This window comes from Pleurodeles waltl, chromosome 2_1 (assembly GCF_031143425.1).
Source record: "Pleurodeles waltl isolate 20211129_DDA chromosome 2_1, aPleWal1.hap1.20221129, whole genome shotgun sequence".
Lineage (NCBI taxonomy): Eukaryota > Metazoa > Chordata > Amphibia > Caudata > Salamandridae > Pleurodeles > Pleurodeles waltl.
The window spans coordinates 538293831-538310642 of NC_090438.1; the positions used below are offsets into that span (position 1 = coordinate 538293831).

Sequence of the window (16812 nt, forward strand, 5' to 3'; positions counted from 1 at the left end):
GGAGGCAAACGTCCTCCGTGCCGACCTACGGAAGGTATCGGACAGGGTTCAGGTGGTGGTAGGGTTCATTTCAGACCCACAATGAGAGGCAGAGGCATTAAAAAAACAGCTGTTTGCCGTCACAACAAAAACTGAGACCCTGGAAGTTCCTGCTGAAGAAGCAGAAGGGATGTTTGTGACATAACAACCTGCACCTCCTGGGGTTTCCTGGAGGGGGGGGAGGGAACATAGACAGAGAAATTTGTTGAAAGCTAGATCTGGGAAAATCTGCAGTCCATGGGTCTCCTGCCATTCTTCGCCATTGAGTGAGCTCATCATGACCTGGTCGCCCCTCACCAGCTGGGGGTCCCCCAAGGGCCATAATATCACATTTCCTTAACTACAGGGACTGTACTCTTCGTGCTGCTCGGGAAACTGAAAACGCCTGTTTCAAGAATCTCAAGATATCTGTGTACCCTGAGTATAACCACAAGGTGCAAGACAACCAGAAGAGTTTTCTAGCGGTCAAGAGCAAATTGTGCTTGATGGGACCCCGATACATGTTATTATATTCTGCCCATCTTTGCGTGATCTCGAGGCGCAAGTCCCACTTTTAGGACTCTCTAGATGAGGTGTGGCAGTGGATGGAGATGCAGGAAAAAGTCCCTCGTGACAAGATGGGCACATGGAAATTGACAGCCAGCTCCGGGCAAGGGGCATGTGGCCCAAACTAGAGGTCCTGGTAGAGATCCACAGAGAATGGCGACTTAGGGTCTAGACTTCTGAGACTCTGGGTGTATTGTGGTACAGGAAGATGGCACCATAGCACAAGCCTCCCTGGTGCCACTGGCTGGGTCGTAGGATGTTGAATTGTGCCCAGTACTGCCTGCAATGACATAGGCTCCTGCTATATGATGGGGGAAAGGGTTAGGAGACTGATGTTGGAGCTCTATATGTCCAGTTTTCACGCCTCTTCACTTCTATATGTTTTTTCTATTTTACAGGGGGGAGAACATCTTTAAAGTGCGGTAATGTGGTTATATGATGCAAATGCTTATTGATGCTGTTGAAGCAGTGAATTATGTACAATGCAGCAATCTTCATGGCAGTGCGGGTGGTGGAGAGCCCTTCCCACATTAGTAGTAGGAGTTCATTAGGGGGTGTAGGTTTAGGCTGCTAGTTCTGACAGTGTCAAGATCTATGGATGGACAGTATTCTTGGTTGTATTTATTATGTGGTTTGTCTGGGGTGGGGGGTTGGTTACTATTCTTAAGCTTATTCATGTTTAAAGATTAAACTTGTTACTGTGCATGGGTAGGTGCACATTTAGCTACCTCCTTTCATGGAGCAATCCTCCGATCAATCTACCCTGTAGCTGGGCGAGTTCAGGCTCAGACAGGGGATATACAGTGTTATGGCTGAGGAAGTGCATATTCTCACCTGGAATGCCTGAGGCTTGCGAGATTCCACAAAGCGTTAGAGTCCACTCATATCTAAGATAGCACAGAATCCAAATAGCCTGCCTACAGGAGACACACCTTGTGAGCACAGAAGTGCAAAAGCTAGCAAAAAAAATGGAGAGGACAGCTATTTCTACAATACTACTTGTATGCCAGGGGGGTGGTGATATGGGTGGCCCCAGGAGTACCATTTTGTCAAACTTACAGGGAAGCAGATATTGAAGGGTTCCATGTCTTTCTGCAGAGCATGCTAGATAGTAAAGCCATAACTATCCTGAACCCTTATGGCCCCAATGTAGACAATGGGCAATTCAATATCACATTGTAAGGGCTACTGGAAGATGGCATAGGATCTCCCATTATATGAATGGCAACCTTAAATGTATCCTAGATGGAGAATGGGACCGGCACCAACCAAAACAGGGCACTAAACCCCGAATGACTGCCACCTTAGCTCAAGTCATGCAGAATCTGGGGATACTTGATAGCTGGTGAGCTTTACACCCACGATCATGTTGATATATTTGTCATTCACTGACCCATTCTAAATACTGCCGGCTCAACAGAATCCTTATTACAGGACTTGACTTTGAGGCACTGCAGGAGGTGGAGCACTTGGGCAGATACATGGCTGATCATACTCTGGTGTTGATATCCTTGTGTTGGAGGGGAGGCTCATTTGCCGCTTGATGGCAAATGTCCCCTGATGTGTTAAAAGATGCGGGCTGTCAAGAGACACTGAAAGAAGAGCTCCAGACATGCATAGACGGTAACTGGGGATTGACCATCTTTCGGACAACGCGGTGGGAGGCCCTTAAGGCCATTCTGAGGGGTACCTGTATCGGAACAACATGTGGGATTCGGCGACAACCTGCCTCTTACATTGAAAAGAGCAGAGACTAGTGACATTACATAAGTACAAAGCAATATCCGCCGCCACTTGAAGTGCTGTGATGCGGATCCAACAAGTCCTACAAGGACTATGGGCATCCCTAGATAAACATAGTTTCATCTCCTATAGACAAAGACTGCATAGGGAGGGGGATAAGTCTGACCAACTACTGGTGTGGATACTGTGGTGAGTGCAAGAGATCCCACTCATTTTACGGATTTGCGATTCGGGGGGGGGGGGGGGGGGGTGGTGAATATCCTCACACGGCCCCTTGACATACCAACGGCTTTGGCATCCCATTTCCGCACTGAACATCGAGAGAGCGGGGAAGTAAATCCTGAAAGGATGGAAAGGTTTTTTTTCTGCTGGAGAGGTACTACCTCATATCACACCGGATGATGCACAAGACTTTGATATGATCTTACCATGGAAGAGCTGTGGACACCACTCTGGGATTTGAGTAGGGCAAAGGCCACCAAAGGTGATGGTTTCCCCGAAGAGTTCTATCAGGTGTCTGAGAGAAAAAACTGATGCAAGTCTTCTCTGAGGTGTGAGGTCTTGGTGCCCTAACCCCAAATACGTGTGAAGGCATCATTAGCCTTCTGCTAAAACTAGGGGGCGACCCTGAGGACACTTCCTGTTACAGACCCATCACCATGATCAATAGTATGTTAAAATCCTTTGCAAAGTACTGGCAGCACGACTGCGAGGAGTGATCTATACCCTGGTCCATGAGGACCAATGTGGCTTTATGATCTCATGCAGCACAACCTTTAATCTGAGACGCTTAACACACATCTTTCATGAGACTGAAGGGTCGGACCAGGGCCTTGCCCTCATGATGCTAGATATAGAAAAGACATGTGACACGGTGAGGTGGAGCTACCTCATGAAGGTGGTCCGGGAGAAAGGGTTTTGGCCCAACCTTTCAGGAACTGGTACGCCTGTTGTACACAAGGCCTGTAGCCCATATCATGGTGGGAGGTGACGTTTCCGAGGCTTGGTCAGTTGAGCGAGGCACACAACAGGGATGCCCTCCCGAGCCTTTATTATTTGCCTTGGCACTAGAAACTATGGCCATTTTATTACACAGAGAATTGGAGCCATGGGGTATAAGAGCTAACGAGACAACCCACATCATCTCATTATATGCTGAAAATGCACTGATGTATATCCATTCTCCTACTGAGGCAGTAACTGTACTAACGCAGCACCTACCGAACTTTTGACTCATGTCAGGTTTACAGATAAATCTTGGGAAAACACTACTGTTTCCTTTGGGGAAGCTGGCCTGGAACCTTGGGATCAATTACCAGACCTAGGAATCAAATTGGAACAGGAGAGCTTCCGGTACCTGGGCATTATGGTCACCAGGAGACCGATGGAGCAGAATTAATGTTGACAGGGTAGTACAGGGACTAACCATATCGGTCGCTTTCTGAAATACACTTCCCCTTTCCGCCATGGGGAGGGCAGAAGTGGCAAAAATTGTCTTTCTCCATACGTGCCTTTATGCCATACAAAATGTGGCCTTTCCACTGCATTAAACTTTTTTTCGGACCATAGAAAGTCTACTCATCTTATAGGTATGGGCAGAGAAACGTAACAGGGCCACCTTAGCAGTATTGAAAAGAGGCATGTAGGAGGGAGGCTTAGCTCTGTCAGATATACAATTATATTGTAATGCAGCATGCTGACAGGCGGCTTACTGATGGTATCAACTGGGAGAAGCGGCTCCTACAGGGGTCAAAGAGAGAGGACACATTGCAGCGTCTGTTAATGTGGGGAGGTCAGGCAGACACATTGATGCCTTATCAGGTCAGACATATAGCACTTCTATGGGAAACAGTGGTGAAGAAGATACTGTATAGAGCTCCATTCGATAGGGAGTTGTCCCTTTGGGAACTGGAGGCCTTCCACTCTATTGACTGGGACATGTCCATTGAGCAGTGGAGGAAGAGTGGCTGTCTTTTAGCAGGGGATTTATAGCCTGGGTACACCTTCATCACATTTCAGGAAGCACAAGCTACATTTGAGGTAGGACAGTGACAATTTCTACACTATGCCAAACTGGAAAACACTGCAAAAGAACTATGGTACATGCACCCAACGTCCCCCTACACCCTCACAGACACTGGGGGGGGGGGGGTCCCTGGGGGGAGGACAGGCACCTTATTTCTCAGTTCTACAAAGCACTCTGTGAGGATCACATGAAATGGGAATATAAAGCAAGGGCGACCTTGTAGGCAGACTTCAGCAAAACTATTGCCGACCCAGACTGGGAGCATGCATGCAGTCTAGTAAAACTGGTATCCTGTAACAACCGGTTCAAACTACTCCACTTTAATTTCCTACATCACACATATGTAAAACCAGCTAAACTCAACTATATTGATCCTAATAGGAAGGTAAAGTGCACTTGTTGCGGGAGAAAGGAGCTTCTTTCATTCATCTGGGTGGGAATTGTGTGGGGGTCCAGGGGATTTGGGAAACAGTCATACCCCGCTTTTTTGAAGCATTAGAGATAGATATCACTATGACACCTGGTGCATACCGGCTGCGGGGGGTACGGTGACCCAAGGCACGCAAGTTCTTGTATAAACTTCGATAACTGGCATTACTTCTTGCAAAGCGTAAAATACCAATAGAATGGATGGAATCACAGCCCACGAGTGAGATCCTATGGGTGGAGGATGTCTTGGAATGGGGGAGTCGCTGAGGAACAACACAAGAGGCTCTCTTGTACAGATGATAAGGCCACAGTGGATTTGGCAGCCTGGGGTGCGAAGTTGGACTCATTCAATGAACCCAAGGACACATGTACGGACTCAGACTCAGGGGATCTAGAGTTATGCGAAGATACTACCCCACACTATCTAAGTGAGATGACATTGCCGAGTAGAACTCACATGGATTTATGACATTTAAAATCTGCTTACTGTCTTGACAAATATATTGATTATGTATACCTGGCAAATCAGAGATTGCATACATAACTTCTGCTGTATGACTGTGACACCTTTTACCATGCACCTTTTGTTGGGTTGTTAAACGAAAATGCATAAAGGTTTAAAACAAATTGTAAAACATTCACCTACCCTAAAAAGAACTCATGCAAAATGTGGAATGCACGTTATATGTAGTCATGAAATAGTTTGGGCTAGGCGTAATATTTTTCTCATAGCTGGGAAAAAGCATGGTAATTCTCACCAGAATGCACTCTTCTAGGTCCATCTTTTCAAGTTCATGGCAATTCTGAAGGAAAACAAAATTAAGGAAACATTTAATAGTCCAACCATTACCTCAATTCCAAAAGCATGAAAACATTTTAACAAAACAAATAAGGTCTCTAAAATACCATTAACATATCACACACACAAATGCAAGGCACGCTTGATGCACCACATAAAGGAACAATTTAGAGTGTTTACTTTCCTTATAACAATGGTCCACCCGCAGTATTGCATTTTATGTCATAAGACCTGACTTAACTAACAGTGGGGCTGAAGCAGGGAATATTGTGTAACTCTGTGTGCAGGGGCTTAATTAAAAACACAAATTTACTCCACTGCATAAGCAGAACAAGTAACTTGAGATCGCATGGACGTTATGTGATTGGTGCTCAACCTCAGGTTTAAAAGTTTGAGCATCATTTGCGGGGACACAAAGCCTGTCTGGGTTTGAGAGTAGAATGGAGGCGGTTGTGCTGCTTGTTCCAGGTACACGGCAAGGGTTTGTCTTGCAATGCTAAGATGTTTTTCACAAAACAGTATGATGCCAACACCTTGCAATGACTGAACAATATTAAGGGGACTGTGCACCCTCAAAGTAAGGCAGGACAGTTGTCCTCAATATTCCAGGCCTTTTCTCTCGCTCTGGTATTATAACTTCTGTGAATAACATCCCGAGTAAGACATCATGTACAATAAATACTACTGTGAAGCAGCTGGAATTTGTATTAGTGTCTAATGTTGACTACACCATCAATATTTTTACACAGAGATGATCTGGATTGTTTAATTTTCACTGACATTTGGCTGTAGGAATATTCTGCACCCATCTTAAGTAAAATTATATCAAGAGGTTTTGGGACTCAGGGGGTGATTTGTACATGGCGGGTGTAGTTTATCCCATCATGGTGATGAAGAAAATTACTCCAACACCCTGACAAAGTAACTGCTTGCCAAATTTAGAAATTAATGCCAAGTCGGGGGTCATTTCTGAAGCATTGGCAGGAAGCACCATCATGGCGGCCTCTGTCAATTCTCACAGCTCCATCAGCATGACAAAGCCATGCGTCAAACATCTTTTTTTATTTCCAAGAAGAAAACCATTAAGCAGGATTTTGCTTTTGAAAATAAAAAAAGCCCCCCACGCCATGAAAGTTATCTCCATGAAGGGGGAATTAGATAGTTTCCACTGCTCCCTTACCAACAGGGTTTCCAGACAGTGATGGGTAATGAAAACTGACCTATATGTCTGCTCATCTAAATGAGATGGGAAGACATAGAGGTCACCTTCCATAGGCTTTTACTCCAGTGGGTCATCAGAGGGGTGTAACCATGGTGAACACCCAGTAGCCTCTGCCATGGTTACACCAAAGGTCCGCCAGCATTTATATTGGCGGGTGGACCACCATATTGGCGGTAAGAATACTCCGTCACCATTGTGACGGAGCATGCTTCCCACCTCAGACATGCAATATAAAAAACTTAGACATGTAACATAAAAACAACAAGCACTGCTAAAAGTCAATTGCTCAGGCGCTGCTGCCAACCTTTTGATTTTGTCAATGCTTGAATTGTTATGGTTTTTGCAAAATCTTATTTTTAGGATAGCTGTTGGGGCCTCTCATATCTAAAAAGCACGCCGTCTAAAATCAACCTTTTTCCGGTCTCAAAAATCACACACATTGAAATAGTCTCTGGCGCTGAGGAGAACTACTTTGAGTGTGGAATGCTACTTGTGAAAGAAAGAAATGCTGTCAGTCACAGTGAAGATAGCTAATGATTGAAGTGGGCTGGTCATTTGTTCCATACCTTATGCTGTGAGAGGTGCAGGGCAGAAGAGAATTGTGAATGACACAAAACCAGACCAATCGATGAAGAGGGCTGAGTGAAAGCCTCTATAAGTAGGTATAGTATACATATAATGTTTGTAAAATCAAAAGTATTGGCTAACTACAGACCTAAGGAAAGGAAGAGGGTTAGTGTGGTGTGGCTAAACATTTTAGAATGTGTGTTATATAAGAAGTTGGATGCTGCCAAAGTCATATTCTTTAACCTGATGATTAACAACCAAATTTTGAGTAGGATTTTATTAACGTATAGCCCTCTGCCCCCAGTAGCAATTTTATTGATTCTCTCAAAGACAGTATGGGCTTAAAGGTAGTGCCACAATTCTTGGTTTTTGGAGACCTCAACATAAGGATGAATATTCCTTCAAACCTCAATATTAAAATCAAGGACATACTTAACACCTATAACTTACAACAACTTAGTAGTGACATCTCATTGTCTAGAGCTAGACATGTTCAGGGGTAGTGTCATACCACTTCATGATAACATTTATCCTGAATAAACACAGCTTGATAAAGCCAGAACTGTGGAAGCTAAGTACTGTCAGAGGGAATCAGTAATTTTATATGCTACTTAATTAACTTATGGCAGACAACACCTGATCTTGGAAAATTAAAGAAGGCCAGACATTTAATCCATAGGTAATTACTTTAATTAGGCTATGTAAAATGTCTGAAATAGAGAGACTACTTTGAAAATAAGAAAATGAAGAATTTGTTGACACCAAGGCTGCAGTCAGGGCTTTCATGATTACCATGGGTTTGCTTGTGCTGCTACCATAAAATGTATCCGTCATTGCACCATATGGTACCAGAATAATAAACCATTCCCTTTAAATATTAAAGATCAAGTGATCTAATATCCCTGATTAAAAAAAAAACATCCACTACCCAGACCCTCTTTTCTGCCATAAAGGTAGCTTAATCTGTTTTAACTGAAGTCAAGGAGGAAGCAGTCATCTACCAGTTCAAAGCTTTCTTATACTCTCAAGTTAAGCTTAAGGTTCCACTATAGTGACAAGACCTAATTGATGTCATTACACAATCATGTGTGCGGGGTTGTGGGCAAAGGCGTTCTGTCACTCTTGAACCTTTCTAGATCTACTCACAGAATTCAACACAATTGTGTAAGACATTTTCCACTCAATGCTGAGGTCTGAGGATGCCATGTTGGGCATAGTTTAGATACAAAAGGTAAAGTTTGGACCGATTAAACTCTTCAAAACAGCTGTGCAGTGTGGCATGCTGCAGTGAGTAGGTATTATTGCCACTGATATTCAATACAGAGAGAATGTTTGGGTCAGGAGAGTACACTTCAAAATAGTAACTCTCCAGTCCCTCATTCTGTTGGTGAACATCCAGGACTATATGACATCTACGGATGTTTAAGACATCTATTTACACATTCCAATAGCAGGAAATCATCAAAGAGTTCTATGGTTCACCATAAATGATCATCATTTTAAATTCCGAGTTTTGCCATTCAGGCCAAAATCTGCTTCACAGGTGTTTGCAAAGATTCTATCTCCTTTGGTGGCATTGATCCATCAACAAGAGATATTCCTTCACCTTGATCTGGACAATTGGATAATTCATGCTCCATCTAAGGAATTGGTTTAGCAGCACACGAGCCTAGCTGTCTCAGTCCTGCAGCAGTACAGCTTTCTAATCAGTTGGTAAAAATCCAATTTAAATCCAACTCAAGACCAACATTTCATTGGGTCAAGATTCCACACCCATATTGGTATAGTGTCTTTTCTCAAGATGAAGCTTCTTTGGGGCTGAAGGTGTCTACACTGAAACTTCAGTCGGTAACAATCATAGCCTTCAGGAGGTCCTGAAAAAGTCTTTCCAACAAAGAAGGCTTGACTTGCCCTCTCTTTAAGGGCTTAAGAAATATTTTCCTTCCCCTGGGAAACATCTTCCTACCTGAGATCTCACCTTGATACTAGAAGCTTTGATGGGTCTTCCATTTCAACCTCTAGAAACTATAGATATTAAAACCTTAACTGTTAAGATTTTCTTTTTAGTTGCGGTTACATAAGCTAGGTGATTGGGGGAATTGGGTGGCTTGTCCTTCAAGCACCCTTTTTGCAGAATTTATCGGAGCGGAGTCATTTTAAGAACTTTCCTTCCTTTGTTGCCAAAATAAATACTCATTTTTTTTATAAGGAATAGGAACTGATTTTACCATCATTTTTTGATTCTCCTATTAGAGAGGAAGAGATCTGACTATATTATCTTGATGTTAGGAGAAGTCTTTTACTTTATTTGGAAAGAGTAGCTCCCTTTCAGCTCTTTGAGTCATTGTCTGTCAATGTTGAGCCAGTAAAAAAGGGGTTAAAGCCTTCTACCTCACCTTTGAGTAGGTGAGTTAGGCCCTTGATCTCATTGGCTTATGAAGCTTCAGGACAGATGTGACCCTTATGTGTAAAAGGCACATCTACAGGGAGTATGTTAACATTAAATGAAGAGCTTTAGAGGGCTTCCATAGTAGAAATCTGCCGGACAGTAACTTGGTCCTCTCCTTCGACCTTTGCTTCCCACTACAGATTTGTGCAAGAATACAAAAAGAGTAATGTTTTTGGTTCTAGAGTATTGTCCACTAAGGAGTAATAGTGGTACTCTCTCATTCTTTTCCAATTATATCAATAAAGATTTAGGATTTAGTTTCATGCACCAACTCTTTGGTTGTCCTAATATTGCTTTGTATATCTCAATTTTTAATTAAGGGAAGCAAGAGTAAGGATGATGAGGCAATGCCCTAATCATGTACCAGTAATTACATTACTGTGAGCCCTGTTCCCTCACTTCTATTCATTACATCCTTTCCCACCCTCCCCCGTTACAGGCCAGCCAAAGTAGGGTAGAACAGCAGCTTTGAGAAAAACGAACAGGAGGGGTTGAGAGGGGAGAGTATCTTTTTATTTAGATAGCGTGGTGATTGAGGTTTGGTGAGGTGGGATGGCCTCATTTTGTAATGAATGGAAGCAAGGAAACAGGACTCAGAGTAATGCAATTACTGGTAAGTAATTGGGGCATTCATTTTAAACTGACCTGTCTGGTTTTTAAGGGATTCAAATGAGCAGCTCCTGGGTCCCTTAGGGGAAAACTCTCAGGGTACAATCTTTAGAGAGCGGTTAGATTAGGCAGTCAATTGCACTCACTGGAAAGGGGATACCTGAGTGGGTGCGGGCGAGGGACAGGAGCAACCTCAGAAGAACATCTCAAAATGCTACTACTAAGGACCATAGACACGTGGGACAGTCTACTGAGGCTCGAGGTATTGGCACCCCACAATCCTCCACCTTCCTATTTGGAATGACTGTTGCCCGTTGCCATGGGGATTCAGTCGCCACCTTAGGTATGGTTACGGACTGGGCATGGGGTTTATAAGGTCCAAGGTCAATGCACTTAGACACCATACTTTCCAGATGATGATCATTCTTGGGTGGGCCCCCTCCCATCCCTATCTTTCTGAAGAACTTTCCTCAGCATGGCCTCCATGGGTACTGACAGTCCTGTCAAGGACCTGTAAGCACATCAATACATAATACACAGCATTAGATCATAAGCTACGTCATCCCAAAAAACAAGCATGCCAAGGCTCCTTTGATATGATACCTGATACATAGCCAAAAACAAGACCCAAAGGATCAACAAAAAGTTGGTGGCAGCCTCAAATCTGCTACCCTGACACACTGGACCTTGAGGACCCCAAACCTCCTTCAACACGTGTGACATGCTGCATTCACAAATTTAAGGTGGAACACTTCTCCCTGAGCCAAGCCTTGGCCAAAACCACCTCTGTACTCGACCATGTCCTGCTGAAAGTCAAAGGCTGACCTAACTGGGTCAAAAACCTCACAGCGAAGCAGCCTATAAACAAGATGTTCTGGCAGAAAGGGTGACAGGGCTGAACTCTGAACATGCCCTCATTATAGAAAAGTTGGTAGACAGCGAAAATCTATCTAGAGGAAACAATGTCACAATCTGGGGTGTCAACTCTAGTGTCTCCAACCCTCATCTAGTGTTATATATTAAGGCACTCTTTTGTTACATTATCACCAAAGAGGTAAAGAACTCATTGGGTCTTTTCTGCAGATCACACTAAACAGAGCCTGATGTGTGAAGTAGGGCCCACTTTTCAGACTAAAAGTGAGAATAATTACTGGAGCAAAAGCAAGGAACCGGATTTAATTGCTAACTCTGTTCCGGAATATATCATCTATTACAGTTATCAAACACAAAGGATCCACAGACGTAACAGCTGCCCTTCACCAAAAGTGGATTACCTTTATGTGTGACTATACTGTTAGACTGATGTTCACCCCTTGTTGGAGGAAACACGAAGGCTCACTGACACACTGGGACCTGCCAAAAACGACAACTGACTGTTGGGAAGGAAAATCTCAGGTATTGAGATGCCCACAATATCTAGCCTCCCAGTTACACCTAAGGACACTATATTCTAAGTGCCAACAGTTAGAAAACTATCCTTGTTGGATGGCTAACCAGTAGGTGTAGCCATCACTAATGCCCTGGATGGATCAGAACAATTGAGCTCCCCCACCGGGTGGCTCTCCCTTTGTGTGGTGCTTTGCCTGGGTCCCGTCCATTGTGGGTAACCAAGTGGTGCCAAAACACTTCAAGAGTCATGGCGCACCCAAACAGAAGAAGTTTTGGTGTTCCTGATAATATGTTTTTGTTGCATCATACAGGTATACCTTCTGTTTTGGAGGATATGAAACGAGAATCGCTGGATGTGAGTGGAGAGACAATAGCTTACTGATGACTCTCACAAGCCACAAGTATTCGAGAGGGTACAAATCCAGGCACAAGCTCTCTTGAGTGGAAAGTGGGACGGCCGGGGAACTGATTTTGTGACTGTCGTGCAAAGTGGGCACCATCCCTCCCCTTGATGGCAGTTGAACTGCAGATGGTCTCCCTCTACACACTAGGTTTGAACACACCAAATGTTACACAATCATAAAATAGTTCCATGATAAAGATAGAGGGGTAGCCTTATTGCAGGAGACACACTTACTATGGCAGACTTAGATCATACTGGTACCCAACATAATCCCACTCACACTCACGCTAATAAAAACAAAAGAGGAGGCTGTTTTGTTGAGGAACGACCTACCATTTAAGCTAGACATCATGAACAGAGATCAGCTGGGTAAGATAGTGGGAGTTAGAGATAAACTGCAGGATAGGGCCCTCACTATCATATCCATTGATGGGCTGAAGGAGGACTGAAAACAATTTTTCTCCAATGTGCCCCAAAATGTTAAGCTAGTGGTGGGCACAAATTTCAGCATGGTGCTCGAAGAGTTCATTGATCTTTCAGCCTCCAGAATGGGGATTTTAGGTGGGCTTGAGGAATTGACACTCCCAAAAGACATGATGTTTATTTAGCTTGCTGTATGCCCCACTTTTACAACAGGAAACAATTCCAGAGCTGGGAACACCCAATATCTCCAATCAAGCTGCAGATAGTGATTTAGGAAAGGCTTCAGACCAAAGCCCAGCCATACCAGCTTTTAAATGATATTGTACAAACAGTTTTAGGACGCTTAGGTTGATACCTTAACAAAACTTTATAACCATATGAGTGCTGTGGGTCACAGGATGATGGAGTTGACTATCATGGTCCTCCTAAAACATGATAAGGACCCTAAATTATGCAGTTCATGCCACCCTATCGCTCACCTTAACAATGACTGAAAATCTTTACCAGAAAGTCTTTACCAGAATTTTGATCACTAAAATGGATCCGTTTTGTCTGATCCTTGCATCCTAGCCCTAGACAGGGTTTGTCAGGAGATGTCAGGCATGCTTTTTTTTAAGATACTGACTTAGACGTCAATAGGTCAGATCATGACATCCTAAAATTTATCCAGTTTTAGCAGACAGTGCATATAAGAGCCAATGGTGCACTCTCACAGTGGATCCCTCTCACCCCGATCTTTGCTCTTGTGATGGAGCAGCTGGTACAAAGCATAAACGGTAACAAGTCTGCGACTATGTTTGGGCCACCTAAGGCTGTCCTTTTTGCGACAGTATTTTTATGTTTTTAAAGGACCCAACTGTCTCAGTACCAGCCCTGGTTGCAGAGATAGACACTTTCTATGAATCATCGGGATTCAAAGTCAATTAACGAAATCATCAAGGATGCTAGTAGCCGACCCTTAGGCACTGCACACCCTCATCTGTAAAAGGGCAGATACCAGTACATAAAAATCCTGCTACATGGAAGGCCTGCTACAATGCCCTGGTGTTATCATCTAAAATGACTGCTCTGCTCTTTACATGAGTAATGTTCTCACATTGTTGGAAACGCTCTTGTACAGATGGGATGGACTGTACCTACATGTTGTAGCTACATGAACCGCATTAAAATGACTTTCATTCCATGCCTGCTATATGTGGTGAAAACCTTCCCATTAAGATTCCCCAAAAAATGTAAACTTTCTTCAAGAAACTGCCAGAGGGTGTCCTGGAATTGCCAGGTGTAGGGCGCTAAATTGTTGCAGCACAACACCGGCAGGCACTTGAGCGGTTGGGGTCCAGCAGAATAAAAAGGCAAGGGCTATTGTAACTGTCCCTCTGCCTTAGGCCTAAAACCCACAACATTTTATTTATACTCTCCTTACCTACTGGAAAGGACAAGTCAGGGGGATAAAAGCAAACACTTATCTATATCCTTTGAATCCCCTCACTTATAACACAGACTTCCCAGACAATCTGTTCTTTATGAACAGGGCTGCTCTTTGTACTTAGTGCTATTTGCAGATTCCTTACCTTTAGAGTAGCTGGAAAATTTTAATCATATTTCTTCAGTGTGCCGGTGGGTAGTGCAGTGCGCTGACTTTTTTCCGGTCCGGAAGTGATGATGTACCTGACAGATGTCAAGGGTAGACACTCTGAATGCCTGCTGAAGCAGCTTTTGCCCTCGTGGAATGGGCCCTCAGTCATTCAGGAGGCTGCTTCTCAGCCAGTGTGCAGCAGACTTTAACTCTCAAGAATATCCACCTTTGCAGAGTCCTTTTCTGCACTGCCTTTTCTTTCTTTGATTGTCTACCCAATAGTGTTTGGTGAGATCGATGAAAAAGTTAATGGCTCCTTTGGGGTCCAGCTGATAGTCTCTCCTCCTCTTTCAGGGGGTGAGGTGGAACAAAGAACATTAGCAGGTTGAGGGATTGAAACAACATGAAAAGCAGTTACAACCTTTGGCAAAAAGGTCATTCTGATTCTTGTCAATACTATATCTGGGTAAAATGTAGTGTAAGGTGGCTGCACCAAGAGAGCTAGGACTTTGCTCATGCGACGAGCTGCAGTTATTGTGAACAGGATGTCATGTTTCACCCGTCTCATACCGCCTTTGTCAGATGAAAGCGGGGTACAAACTTTGGATCTGGTCTGGCCAAAATAGGGGCGACTTCTTCGGGTAGCCACGGTGCTGCTGACAAGGTGGGTGCCAAAGCAGTCCGTGCCCTCCAGAAGGAGTCCCAGAGGAAAAACCAAAAGGGGAAAAAACCTCATCCAAGGAGCAGGAGAAAGAGCAGCAGGAAACCAGGAAACCAAGGACTGAAACAACAGGAAGCTGCAGGGAAAACAAGCAGGAGAAAATCCACAGGAGCAACAAGCAGGAGCGAGGAACACCACCAACAGGAAGTGTTGCAACACAAAGAAGAGAAGAACCCAAGGTCCTTATATACCAATAGAGAGGAAGTGACAAACAGAAAAAAGGGAAAACGCCATAATGGATTGGGAAAGTGCCATAGAGAAAACTGGACAGAATGCCTTCTTGAAAAGGGAAAAAGAAAAAGGAAACAGTGCACGCTGGGAAAAGAATAGCATTCTGGAAAATGGAAAAAATGGCCCCAATGTCCAGAGGAAAGAACAGCCCAAGAACAAGTAAGCAATTATGTGTGTTCGTGGGGAACACCCGTGGCGCAAGAGCAGGGTGAGAAGTACCTGTGGTGAGATCCGCGGACCGACCCTGGGCTGTCTGACTTCACTGCCAGAAAAAGGAGAGATGCTGTAGGCAGGGATGCAGCTTGTGGATGGCCCAACGGGCTGAGAAACAGACCGTGGGCCCCGTCGCAGGCTGAGAATATAACGCCGTGGGTTGACAACCCACCTACGGCGTAACACAGTAAAACAGTCTTCCGAGTCAGGAGGTGTTGGGACAGCTGTGCATTGGTTCAAATATCATTCATATGAGGAAAGTGAAGAGCACACTGATATCTCACTGTGAGTTAGTTCTTGCTGGGGCAGAAAAAACCCCCCAACATATCCAACAGTTTGGCTTGTAACAGGTCTGTTTTGCGGGTGCCCCACAAGGTTACAAAGTTGTCCCAGTGCTGGGTGTAGACAGACTTTCTACAGTGACACCTGGCAGCAGCGAAGACAGCCACAACTTCAGGAGGAAGATCAAATGCTGCTCAATCACCATGCACAGGCGCGCATATTGCACATGCTTGGATGTAGGACCATGCCATGCTGCTGTGACAACAGAACCCCAAGAGTAGTAGCCTGATCAGAGGACATCTGTTCAGGCGCAGAATTCTGAGGATCACACACTCCCAGTCCAACCCAGAGCCACTGGGATGGCTTAGGCCCAGTCATTGCCGATTTTCTTCACAACCTCGGGTAGGAGAGGCAGAGGCTGAAAGGTGTACAGAAGTCCTGTGCTTCACTCTATCAGGAATGTATCCCAGAGAGACAACCTTTTTGGAAATTCCAGCATGGAAAAGTTTTGACACACTGTGCATTCTTATCAGTCTCGGTAAGATCTAACCAGGGTTCTCCCCATTGCTGGAAGATGACCAGTGTCATATCTGGAGGTACCCGCTGTAGGAAAGTACCATCTTGCCTGGCATGTTACCCCCATTTTTCACTGTATATATGTTGTTTTAGTTGTATGTGTCACTGGGACCCTGGTAACCCAGGGCCCCAGTGCTCATAAGTGTGCCTGAATGTGTTACCTGTGTAGTGACTAACTGTCTCACTGAGGCTCTGCTAATCAGAACCTCAGTGGTTATGCTCTCTCATTTCTTTCCAAATTGTCACTGACAGGCTAGTGACCATTTTTACCAATTTACATTGGCTTACTGGAACACCCTTATAATTCCCTAGTATATGGTACTGAGGTACCCAGGGTATTGGGGTTCCAGGAGATCCCTATGGGCTGCAGCATTTCTTTTGCCACCCATAGGGAGCTCTGACAATTCTTACACAGGCCTGCCACTGCAGCCTGAGTGAAATAACGTCCACGTTATTTCACAGCCATTTTACACTGCACTTAAGTAACTTATAAGTCACCTATATGTCTAACCTTTACCTGGTAAAGGTTAGGTGCAAAGTTACTTAGTGTGAGGGCACCCTGGCACTAG

The 16812-nt window shown here is 44.3% G+C and overlaps 1 protein-coding gene across 1 annotated transcript in view; it reads right to left on the minus strand.

Moving 5' to 3' along the window:
• Nucleotides 1-16812, minus strand: part of FBXL2 (F-box and leucine rich repeat protein 2) — a 403194-nt gene that overhangs the window by 58603 nt on the left and 327779 nt on the right. The window contains exon 12 of the mRNA XM_069214254.1: nucleotides 5542-5586. Coding sequence (XP_069070355.1) covers nucleotides 5542-5586 — 45 coding nt within the window. The remainder of the gene's footprint in view (nucleotides 1-5541; nucleotides 5587-16812) is intronic.